The sequence below is a fragment of the Protopterus annectens genome, chromosome 12.part0 (assembly GCF_019279795.1).
Source record: "Protopterus annectens isolate FY-2018-M chromosome 12.part0, PAN1.0, whole genome shotgun sequence".
NCBI lineage: Eukaryota > Metazoa > Chordata > Ceratodontiformes > Protopteridae > Protopterus > Protopterus annectens.
Window position 1 is genome coordinate 330,465,270 of NC_056746.1, and position 12,950 is coordinate 330,478,219.

The window sequence follows — 12,950 nt, forward strand, 5'->3', positions numbered from 1 at the left end:
CAAAAAATTGCCAAGGCTAATGGTACAGACAGATGTTTTATTAGTAAGCGCTTTCGTGGGTGTAAATGCCCCCACTTCTTCAGACTGTTTTACAACAATGAAACAAACAATTAAATAATTTTGAATTTGAGTACATAATGGTCAGGTGATTAAAAGGTCCAATAGGACTTAAGAGACAATCAAACAACCATAAGTCAGTAATCACAAATAAACATAAAAAATGTACAAGAATAACATATATCATATATAAAATGCATTTAAAAATACAGTTGAGGCTAATACATACAAAAAAAATACATAAATAATGTGCAACTAGTTAATGCTAAATACATAACCATAGGATAAAAATTCTACAAAGATCTATCCCCTCAGATTCTTTAACCTCAAGATGCAGTTTGTTTGTACCATTAGCCTTGGCTATTTTTTGTTTTCACTATTGGAATTGACACAGCCATAGAAGCCAGAGCTTGGAGAACTTGTTTTGCAGGGACTGATGTCTGAGAAAGAATCACTCAGATTTGAAGCCTCAATCGGTGGTGTCTGTGAAAAGGAAGTGTTTGGGTGACAGACTTGTTTAAGCTATTGAGATCCAAAATGGGTCTCCAGTGCCCTGTCTTTTTGGCACCAAAAAGAATCTAGAGTAAAATCTGGTTCCGTGCTGGTCAGGTGTGCCTGGCTGGATAACTCTTTTTTGAGACAGCTTTATAATCTCTAAAGCTGCTGCTTCCCTTTGACTAGGTGGCACGTCGGGAAGTTTTCTTTGAAAATTTGGTTGACAAGAAAGGGAAATGATGTAACCTCTGGTGATAATATTCTGCACACACTGATTGGTGGGGATAGAGTGCCAGGCAGCTTGGTGCAGAGAGAAACAACCCCCGACTGCTTCCAGCGGTAAGCAATCGGGCCACCCCTCAGGAGCGCTGATAAGGCTGTCCAGAGAGAGAGCCCCTGGAGCCTTGGTTGCGAGGACCCCCTCTGCCCCTATAGGGGCGTCTTCCAGAACTGTTACCCCCTCTGCCTCTGGGAGTATCATCACCATGTGTGGCACAGAAAGGGCCCTGAGATTTCTTATGCCACATTTCCCCACTCCTCTGATTCCTGGAGAAGGTACGTTGAGGGTTGGAAAATCATAGGCCTATGGCAGACAGGATTTTTCCATCTTGCTTGCACCTGGCTAGTGTCTCCTTCACTTTGGGGCCAAAGAAGGATGAAGCTTCAATGGGAGCATTCAGAAAGGAAGACTTTAAGGGATCCGTGAGGTCACAGATGAGCATCCAGTCATGACGTCTCATAACAATGCCTGAACCCGCTGCTCTAGCCGCCCCTTCAGTCGTGTGAGAGAGCAACCTCATGGATGAGCTGGATATTGATTCCAGGGTTGCTAGAAGTGAGGCCACTTTGTCCCTGACCTTGTCAGACAACTGTCCTGCGAGTGTCCCAAAGATATGGGAGATCAAGTCTCTCTGGAGCCTCGTAAAATGTGCCAATTAATTCAGGGACCGTATAGCAAAGGTCCCTGATGCAAAAACATGCTTCCCAAGTCTGTCCACTGCCCAGGACTCCCTGTTGGGTGGGTGAACAGCGGGACTTTCCTCAGCCAAGTCCTTTTTCGTGGCCACCGCCATAGCATCAACTGGTAACCCTTTGGATCACTGTGGATTCTCAGCAGGAGGGGACAGAACTTTGTCTGGTCTCTGGGGGATCGCCTCAATGGAATCAGGGTTCTGATGAGCTGAACGAGTTCGTCGGCAAGCGGGGTCACCCAAGAGGTAAATGGCCGGGCACGAAAAGCCTGCAGGAACATGGACTCCTCAGATGAAAGGTTGGAGGGCTTCCAGTCACCTCTTTGTTTTAACATTTCCAGGATGTCTCCAAAGGAGACATCATCAGAAGGTGACCGTGGGGACCCTTCACCATCATCTTAATCCATGTCTTCCGTTTAAGGATTCCTCAGGCGTGTCCATGTGCTTCCTCTTGCACACCTTCTTTTGAGGGGTCTCTGAGGAGGACTCAGAAGAGTGGGTACCCTGAACAGGGGTGTTGTGACGCTTCTATGACCGGTGTCCCGGGGGGGGGTGGTCTGTGACAGCTGCAGGTGAGGGGGCGAAAACTGACATCATAGGAGTGCTACCAGAAGCAAGAGCCCTCTCCATCGCGCAGAAGGCAGGCCCACCAGAAAAGGGATGGGAGCCCAGAATCGAGAAAGACAACCTCGGGGCCAGGGTCACACCCCGCTCTGATGGATCCATCCCCATGGGGTGGGGCCTCAACCAAGATCGGTGTGGACGCAGCCATCAGCGCTGAGGAGAAAGTCGACACCATAACCTGGGCCCACACGCCCATCCCCCAATCCTCACATTGAGGAAGGACTGGTTCAGCGTGAACCAAAGACCAAAGGGACAAACTCTGAGCCAGAGTGAGGTGCACCGTAGGCGCCGAGGTGGTGAGTTCCAAGAAGGATGTCTGAACAGAAGGCTTCAGAACCGACATGGTCGAAGGAGGAGTGTAAGATGGAGTTCGTGGATAAGGCAACCCAAATAAAGCAGGTGGATGGGTTTTAGGAAGTGATGGAATCCCCCAGGCTACCAACAGCTGGTCCACAAGCATTGTCGTGTTCCGAAAGGCTCCTGGTGGATCTAGTGGATACTCCAGATGGGGAGTCAGGACATTCGAGAAATGGGCTATACGCTTGGCCCAGAAACGTGTCTACTGAGTGTGAGTATCAGGTCCATGGTACTAGGTCTGCCAGCACTGAAGCCTCTAGTTTCAAGACCGGAAGCAAAGGGTCAGGATCCAGTGAGGGTGGTACAATGCTCGGTGCCGAAGTGGCACTCGGAGCTGAAACAGTTGGTTCCAAAATGGAAACCGAAGTCTGAAGGTGTGCCCTGAGCTGAAGTAGCTACAGGTGCTAAAGTCGAAATAGGCGTAGTAAGATCTATGACTGGTGCTGGAGGCAGGGTCTGTGTCAATACAGGTGTCAGTATCGAAGGTTTTGAGATGGGCAGAGCCGAACAGGCAGATTTATGCTCCGACAATAACATGGGAACCTTAGATTTCCCAGGTTTGCTCTGATCACCCGATGGTGAAGAAGGAACAGAATGGGATCTCTTTTTGTCCTTAGAAGGAGGGGTTGAGACCTCCATCGCAGAAATGGCCTCTGAGAAGGGAGACTTGAATAACCCCTTCAGAATGAGTTTATTTTTGCGCCCATTAAGAGTGCGTTGGCTAAAACTTTGATAAATATCACATGGAGGGGGCACTGAAAGATGGGCCACTCCCAAACAGTATACACAGTCATCATGCAAGTCACTGTTAGGTAACTTGCCCTTACAAGAAGTACAATGCTTAAAGCCAGAGGTACCCTTCTTTTCAGACATTTTAATAGAAAGGACACCACAACTAACTGTATACTCCAACAACAATGAAGTCACTCAGTTCAAAAAAAAACACAAGAACTCACAAGAAAAATACCAATATTACAACACATTGTATATGTGAAGAAAGGGAAACACCTAAATAGAGATAAAAAGCTAACAGGTTAAGCAAGAGAAATCAATACCAGCTATGGTATTGAAGAAATACCACAAGGGTAAGGGAAAAGGCCGTACCAACAATGGTACTTAAGTTTACCAATGGTAACAACAGGTAGAGTGGAGAATATATAGTTAGATCAAAGAAGAGACACTAGAAATACTAAAGGATTAGTAAAATATGAATATATCCAAAAACTTTTACACAAATATCAAAAAATATTTTACTTAGCAGAGAGCTCGGCTGAAACACAGCTTTACAGAGAGTTAGTTTGAGAGTTTTTTGGCTGGTACGAGCTTGGTAATAGGCCGACTCAGTTCCGAGGGCTCTGAACCGAACCCATCAGTGATGAATGGAAAGAAGATTGACAACATCAGATTGAGTGTTAAGGCCATGAGAGGAGGGAGGGATGCCAGCACAGGCACCGTCTGAATCCTGCAACACAGGAAAACATGGTTCTGAGAAGGAGTCAGAAAAGACTTTTTGAAGTTTATTGTGAACCCCAGGCTCTGAAGAAGAGAAATGGCAAAATTTTGTAACAGGATCTCTGGAGAGGATGCCTGAATCAGCAGGTCATCCAAGTAAGGAAATACTTGGAGTCCCTGAAGTCTGCGAGGGAGGCATTTGGTGAACACCCTTGGGTCAGCAGAAAGGCCAAAGGGCAAAGCAGAGAACTGAAAATGCCAGAAAGCAGACAGAGAAATGATTCTGGTCTTGGTCTCTTAACCTTCTTCTTCCTTAATTGCTGACCCTCAGGGCATAAAGTTCCTTCCACAGTATCCTTAGCAAGAAGCTTAAGTCACTGATTCTCCAGATACAATGCAAGGGAAGAAGGCCTACTGCACAGAGTCTTCAGTATGAAAGTCTGACAGACAGAACAGGACGTATGGTCATGAGAGGCACCTACGCAAAATAAACACTATTCATGGAGATCATTATGGGGAATGTGTCTCCCACACTGGCATTTACCCTTTCTGGATGACATGAACTCTTAGAAGCAACCAAAAGACAACAGAAACCAAAACCCCAATGGGGTACTTATCTCTAATGGCTCAGAAACCAGTAAACAGGATGTAAGCATTCAGACAGACGATCGAGAGATGCGTTCATACTGGAAGCAAAGAAGTTCCGATGATGGTACATCCATATGTCACCTTTATGTTCTACGCTATACATGTAACGTACAGTGTACGTTAAAGCAACCAATAGCTTTGGTACACTGGCCAGACGTAGGGGCTACCCAAGGCAGGGAAACCCAGATGTAAGAAATGCTACAACCAGTAAATGGATGGACATTATCTGATTATATTACTTGGAAGTAAATAAAGATTTTTTTTTATCAAAAAAGAAAAAAAAAACAATGAAGACATAGAACTGAATGTGAAAGTAAAGATTCATACAGCTTCACATCTACATACTGAAAGGAGGCTATAACAGGAACACCAGACACTGTTGGAGACAACTGTGAAGGACTGAACTGAATGATACAGGAAAAGAATGGGATAGGAGTAGCAGCTAGCAAAAAGGAATGTTTCAAGACCAGCTTAATAAAATGATAACCATTTAATAAACTAACACTCTTTAGTGCACATCCTGGAATAACAAGATTGAATAAGTGAAAATGCAGACTGGGCATGCCTTCCTTGAAGGCCGGGCATCAGGCTGGCACCTCGGCACCATAAAAATCCACTGCCAATCATTAGCGGACTGGAGTTCCACTGTGGCGACCCCTAACGGGAAAAGCCAAAAGACATTAGTTTTACATATACCAAGTCCAAGACTGCACCTACTCAGACAGTACAGTTGTGTACCTACCATAAATGTAGATGTTCGAGTGTATTCACTGTTGCAGTCATTACACTTGGGTTATCCTGCTGGCAGGATACCCGCAGTCGGCCCAAGTTCCAAAGTCTAGGTCCGGCGACGGTTGCTGTCGCCTCTTCCCTGACGTCAGAGCGCCAGGGGTATAAAAGATGCAACCGACGCCATTTTCTTCAGTTTTTCTTGCCCCAGATGTCATGTGCCCCCGAATAGGAAAGGCTGGAAAAAAATTATGTCAAAAAACATGCATGTACCAAAATAACATTTCCTTCATCTACAAGCAAATACATCACATACGCTGTACAGAGTTGAGAAGTACAGAAAGGAGCCAGCAAAGCAAAAGGGGGATGGTGGGTGGGTAACCTGGACTGCAACAGTCTACAATTCTACATTTAATAATCTACATTTATGGTAGGTACACAACTGTACTATGTTCATCGTGTTTCACTGTTGCAGTCATTACACTTGGGTTGAATCCCAAAGCTGAGGTTGGGTGGCTGGGCCTAAATAGGGTTAGGAGAGGCTACCAGGCCCTGCAGAACTGCAGTGGCAAAGCCTGCTCTGGATTTAGAGTAGAGTTAAGTGGTAGTGCTTAGTGAAAGTGTGCACTGAACTCCAGGTTACAGCTTCTAAAATGTCCTTGGTTGATACTCCTCTGAGGAAGGCTGCTGAAGTGGCTGCTGCTCTGGTAGAATGAGGCCTAATGCCCTTAGGCATGGATTTGCCATGTTGTGCATAGCAGAAGTGAATGCAGTGTCCTATCCATTTTGAAATGGTCTGCTTTGAGATAGGCTTTCCTTGTGATCCTGCAGCATAAGCTACAAACAGTTGCTCAGTTTTTCTGAAAGCTTTTGTTTTGTCCAAGTAGAATCGTAGCTGTCTGTGTATATCCAAAGTATGCAGAAGTCTCTCCCCTTTGTTCTGGGGATTTGGATAGAAAGTTGGCAAATGAATGGTTTGGTTAAGAGCCACACTGAAACCACCTTTGGCATAAATGTTGGGTTTGTCCTTAGGGAGACCCTGTCCTGATGAAAAATGATGAAAGGTTCCACTGCCATTAATGCCTGTAACTCTGAGACTCTTCTTGCTGAAGTTATTGCTAGGAGCAGAGCAGTTTTCCATGATAAGAATTTTATATCAGCTGTGTTGGCTGGCTCAAAAGGAGGCAGTGTGAGCTTTTCTAATACAAAATTGAGGTCCCAAGCAGGTATTGGTGCTCTCCTTGGGAGTCTTATGTTTCTTGCCCCTCTGAGGTATTGCCTTAGCAGTGGATATGAAAAAATAGGAGGTTCCGTACTGTAATGAGCTGAAATGGCAGAGGCATGTACTTTAATAGATGAAAAGGATAGGCCTTTATCCAGCATCTCAGTTAGGTATTGTAAAATCTGAGGAATATTTGGAACAAGTGGTTCGAGTCCTTGCGCCTGGTTCCAAGCACAGAATCTTTTCCATTTTTCTGCATAAGATTTCCTAGTGCTGGACCTCCTGGCTTCTAAAATGACATCCATAACAGCTTTAGAGAGAGGTGTGGTCTGAGTGGCTAAATTATCTGCCATGCAGCCAGATTTAAGGTTCTGAGTTGACTGTGTAGAATCGGATTGTTTTGTTGAGTCAGAAGATGAGGAATTTGAGGTAAAGGCCAGGCTGGGCCTCGAGACAAGTTCCTTAGGATTGGGTACCAGTGCTGGCATGGCCAGTCTGGGGCAATCGGGATAATTTTTGGCTTCTCTTGTCTGACTTTTAGGAGTACCTTGGGAAGAAGAGGCAGTGGAGGGAAGGCATTAACTGTCAGGGTTTTCCAGCTGAATGAAAGAGCATCCACTTTCCATGCTTGTGGATGATAAGTTCTTGTGCAGAATTTTTGTAGTTGGCAGTTGTGAGGGGAGGCAAAAAGATCTATGTCCGGGCGTCCCCATTTCCTTGTTATCACGCTGAAGACCTGTGGATTTAGTTTCCATTCGTGCGGATCCATGAGATTTCTGCTTAGATCGTTTGCCAGTGTATTTTTCTTTCCTGGCAGGAATTGTGCCTGCAGATGTACTTGATAGGTCAGTCTTGTGCTCCAGAGTCATGGCTTGCCTGCAGAGGGGGTAGGAATGCATGCTCCCTTGCTTGTTTATGTACCACATAACTGTGGTGTTGTCCGTCTTTTAGTAACAGTTGTCCTGGATGTAGAAGATCCTTGAAGGCTGTCAGGGCATTCTGTACAACTAGCATCTCTTTTTGATTGATGTAAAGATGCATTTGTTCCTTGGGCCACGTGCTCTGAATACATTTTCCTGCCATGTGTGCCCCCCAGGCATAATCCGATGCATCTGTTGTTATTGTCTGCCTGGCTGTGGGTAAGCTGAAGGGCTGTCCCTTGCTGTGGTGACAGGCTGTGGACCACCATCGAAACTACTGTTGTAGATGGGGAATTATAGGTACTATTGTTTCCAGGCTGTGGCAATGCCGAGTCCAAACACTTTTTAGATACCATTGTAGTTTCCTCATATGCAGTCTTGCATATGGAATTAGTAGAATGCAGGAAGACATGAAGCCCAGGGCCTGCAGAATTTTTCTTGCAGGGAGCTGGGTCTTTGTTGCCATCATTTGAAAGTAATGAGTCAGTTGCTTTTATTTGTCTGGCGTGAGATAAGCCATCTGGGCAGTTGTATTTAAGCTTGCACCCAGGAATATTATCTCTTGAGAGGGCACTAGTTTTGATTTATTTTCGTTTACTGTGTACCCTAGGCAAATTAATCTTTTTACAAACACCAGATGCTTTAGTAGAATGTCCTTGCTCTCTGCTTGAATAAGGCAATCGTCCAAGTAGGGATATATCTGAATTCCTTTTTGTCTGCAAAATGCAATTACTGGTGCCAGGCATTTTGTGATGACCCTGGGTGCAGTAGATAAGCCAAAGGGCAGTGCAGAGAATTGGTAATGCATTGAACCAGCTATGAATCTGAGGCATCTTCTGAAAGATTGTCTGATTGGGACATGCAGGTATGCCTCCTTGAGGTCCAAAGTAACTAGCCAAGCCTTCTTGCCCAGCATGGGTAGAAGTTGTTGCAGTGTTAACATTTTGAATTCTGGAACATCCAGGAAAGTATTTAGGGTTGACAAGTCCAGTACTGGTCTCCAGGCTTTGTCCTTTCTGGGAACCAGGAAAAGTCTGGAGTAAAAACCTTGTCCCTGTTCTTGCTGTGGTACTCTTTGAATAACTCCCATATCCATGAGAGCAGCAATTTCCTTTTGTGTCTCTGCCCATTGGTTTTGTGGCAGGTCCAGCATACCTTTTGATTTTGGAAGGGTGTGAAAGTGGAACGTGTAACCCTCAGAAACTATATTCAGTACCCATTTGTCCTGGGTGATTATGTGCCAGTTTTGTGCGAAAAGTGCTAGCTTTCCCCCTAGGGGTGCTGCCAAAAGGTAAGTGCTTGGGCTTTGAAGAGGAAAGTCATTGGGACTGTTTCCTATAAGGTTGTGATTTGTCTTCTCCTCCTTTGGGGGCAGAAGCACTCCATTGTTTAGGTCTGTAGGAGCCTTAGGGCTGAGATCTGCCTCTTGGGCGTCTGTATCTGCCTCTTTGTGGCCTGTCTGACACCTGAAAGGACCAATTTTTTGAAGGCCAGTTTCTACTAAACCTAGGTGACTGAACCTGTAAGAAATCCTTTACTGTCTGCATAGATTTTGCTTTATCCTCCATTTTCTTTAACACCTCTTCTGCCTTAACACCAAACAAAGTATCATGCTGTAATGGAGCATCCAATAATTTTACTTTAACATGTTCAGGTAAACTTCGTTCTTTCAACCAAGCATGCCTTCGAATGACAGAGCCTGTAACTGTGGCCCTGCAAGAAGCCTCTAATGAATCAAAACCACATTGCAGAGTATACTTTCCCACTTATTCAGCTGCATGCAATAATTCCTACATTTCCTTATTGTCAGGATTTTCTGAATTTGTAAGCATCTTCTGTTTTAAACAAAGACATGAGGTACTGTTGATATTTAAGCATGTGAAACTGGCAGTTTAAAGCCCTTACAGCTAAAGTAGCAGAGGTGTAAACTTTTTCCCCCATCTATCCAGAGCTCTAGAATCCCTATCAGATGGAACAGGGTTTTTAGCAGTAGAAGCCTTAACCCCCTTGGGACCATGAGAAATTGTTTCAGGGTCAGCAGCAGGGTTTTTATAAAGAAATTTATGAGTCAGGGACCCTGTAATACCTGTCTGGCTTGACTGGTGCAGGGGGCAAAGAATCAGGAGACAGACTGGATTCAGGGAAAACATCATCAACTATATCAAGCACAGGGGGGGGGGGAATAGCCAGGGGCCTGTGCTGAGGCAGTAAACGAAAATCTCTGAGCCTTTTCTTGGATTCTGAATAATCCTGGCTCTCCCAGTGGAAACATTCCCTCATGGTGTGCAGAGTTTCCCCAAAAGAGTAATCCTCAGGTGGAGAGGCTGAAGGTATAGATTCTTCAGCATCAGAGTCCTCATAGGGAGGAAGAGAATAGCCCTGATCTGAAGAGGAATCAGAGGAAATAGAAACCTGGTCAAAGGAATCAGTCAGTGTCTTGCCTAGGCCTTTTATAAGGAGGGGGATGGGAACCCCCTGATCAAAGTAATTAAGTCTTCGGCCATTTTAAGCATCTGTTTCTTTGGCATGGTTGCCTGTCCAGGAGAATGCTGAACTTGTTTCTTTGTCTTTAAAGGTGTCTTTGGCTGTACTTTGGCTGCTGCAGAGGATTTTATAGTAAGCTGTGAAGGTCTGAAAACACCCTCAGTAGCCGATGCCTGCTCAGCGGCTCCAGACCCATCTGAGGGAATATTTTCCATAGGCCCAATGCTTTGGGTATCCAGAGGCCTAGTTGTCTCCACGTGGGAGTCGGGTACGGCCTGTGGCTCTGAGGTAGCGGTTGTCAGGGGCTGCGAAAGTGCCTCACTGAGAACCAGCGAACCGGCGACTGCCTAGAAGAGGTTTTGTCATCAGTTTTGAACCTTGGATGCCTGTCCTTTTCCTTGTCTTTGCATTTTTTATGAATTCCGGCCGTCGGTTGTTCCAATGGCATTATATAGTTAAACCTTCGGCCAAAGTAATGTAATGCAAAATCAAATCGACGTTTAATAGTGCGTTTGTTGAATCTAGCACAAAACCGACAACTAGTAACGTCGTGGTCAGGGCCTAGGCAAGGAATACAGTAAGAGTGAAAATCTTTATGAGGTATTTGCTTCCCACAAGAAATACAATTGTTAACTTTTACTGACATTGTTCTGGAGCAAGAAAAAAAGTTTCCCCAACGGGGTACTTGGCTTTATTGAAGACTTCGGTTCTGAAACTCTAATTCGAAAATCTCAGGAGAAGGCCGACCGGCACTTGCGAACTGCTTCTGCTTCAGGCACCGCGTGGCAAGAAAGACTGAAAAAAATGGCATTGGTTGCATCTTTTATACCCCTGGCGCTCTGACATCAAGGAAGAGGCGACAGCAACCAACTTCGGACCTAGACTTTGGAACTTGGGCCGACTGCGGGTAGCCTGCCAGCAGGATAACACAAGTGTAATGACTGCAACAGTGAAACACGATGAACATCGGTCTCTTTTCACAAAGGTATAATGGTCTCAGAGGTGGTATATGTACTTTTGGGAGGGGGTTGCCCCACCAAAAAAAACAGTTTTAAATGAGAACAGAAAATGTTGACATTTACTGTTCTCCTGTATTTTCAAGAAGTTTTTGTAATTCTGAGGCTCGCACTTATGATGCTTAGAATTACAATAAGGAGCCTAAGAAATACTGAATTACAGATAATGCAATAAGAAAACAAAACAGACTGCCTGAAGCAGTAGCAGGGTAATACAGGCATACATGGAAGTTTTGAAAATAAAAAGGGATAAGAAAGATGTTGAAAGGTAGCTGGGTAGATGTCAAATGCAACTTTTGAATTGCCTGTGGAGACGGCCTACATCCAACAACATTTTTCTTATGGACTTCTAAAATATACTAACAAATTTAATGCTGTCTTACGCCCACAAGAGTTTACGTCCTTGCACTTTCTTACCACACCTTAACAGTGTTACTCATCTGACCTTAATGCACTATGGCGGCATAGTAATTAATCCTGTTGCTTCTCAGCTCAAGGGCCAGAATTCTAGCCAGGCCTAATGCTGTCAGAGTGGAGGCGTTTTTTTTTTTTTTTGTCTCAGCAATCTGTATAACATAGATCTAAAAGATGACAATATAATTATTTACCTGTTCATAGTTTATAAACATGGCAGTTTGAAAGGTGTCTGCAGCCCACCTGACAAGATTTGCTGACCGTTCAGGCGCCATGTACACAAGTACACATTCTGCCAAAAGCACAACAGGTAATCTGATGAGAAAATAAAAACAAAAAAGTAAATAATGAACCATTCAGTTTCAAAGGAATTTAACAAAAGGTAGACAGTTATATGAAACTATCCACCAGAGTACAACTTTAAAAAATCATGCAACAGTGCTAGAAGTAGATCTGATTTTGACAAACTAAAACACAGCAAGCCTTCATATATGGAAGACTCCTTTACTCGTTATTGTTAGGACGCAGGTCACTTTGTAGGGCCACAATGTGGAGAACCAGGAGAAAGAAAGCAGAAGCAGCAAACCAAGAATTCTGTCATGCATACCTGGTGAGAAAAGGGTGAGAAGGCCCATCAAAAAGGGTCTGCAGTGACTAATATTTAATTGCCATTCTATCTTCAAATAGGTCCAAGTACATCAGTTCACACACATTCACGGAGGATTATACATGGAGCCAAATGCTTTTTATTCTCTGGCCAGCTAAGGTTATAGTCACAGACCTGTAGAAGACGGAGGTCAAAATCAGTATAAAAAAAAAAAAAAAAAAAAAAGTTCACCTAAGGCATTTTGTTAATAAGTAACAGACATTTAAACAAAATGTCACTGTGCCCCAGAAAAAAAAGTTAATTGGCCCAATACAGTCATCACTTTCATCCCTACTTAGTCCTCCTAATGCAGAACTATTACACCACCAGCCTCATCCAGTGCTTACCATCTGGAACTGCAGGACTCTCTTCTTCCCCAAAATGAAAGCAACAGTACTCCCAAACTCAAACTGAAAGCAACAGTACTTCCAAACTCGAACTGACACAAGTACTTCCAGAAGGACAGGTGACTAACATTGACATCTTAACAGAATAACGCTACATATTCACCATTAAAAGAATGAGTCCCATTTCAAACTGCCAGACAGAAATTTTCATAGTTATGTTTATAAGATCTCTTTTTGCATTCATTGATCGAAATCCTCTTCCTGAAAGAAGGCAATGAAATACAAAACTGGTACAGTGAAAATCTGAAATTCAAATAAGGAAAGTTATACTGTGATTAATTTACCAGCTCCAACCTCCTAATGTTGATGGTTTCCAGCATATCTACCACTCAAAAAATATTGCGATGCCTCTACAAGTTGGGATGAACTAAAGAGAATCTCTAGCGGGCATTAGTTAAGGGAGAAATTATCAAATTAAAGAAAGCAACTTTCTGTACAATGCTAGTGAAAGAAGGTAATAACTGTGGCAATTACTGAAGCAACTTCCCAGGCATGGTGAACTTTAGTA

General features: G+C 44.0%; 1 protein-coding gene across 3 annotated transcripts in view; it reads right to left on the reverse strand.

The window, feature by feature from the left end:
* LCMT1 (leucine carboxyl methyltransferase 1) overlaps nucleotides 1–12,950 on the reverse strand; it is a 433,670-nt gene that overhangs the window by 288,818 nt on the left and 131,902 nt on the right. For all 3 annotated transcript variants that reach the window (XM_044089403.1, XM_044089404.1, XM_044089405.1), the window contains exon 7: nucleotides 11,584–11,704. In XM_044089403.1, coding sequence (XP_043945338.1) covers nucleotides 11,584–11,704 — 121 coding nt within the window. The remainder of the gene's footprint in view (nucleotides 1–11,583; nucleotides 11,705–12,950) is intronic.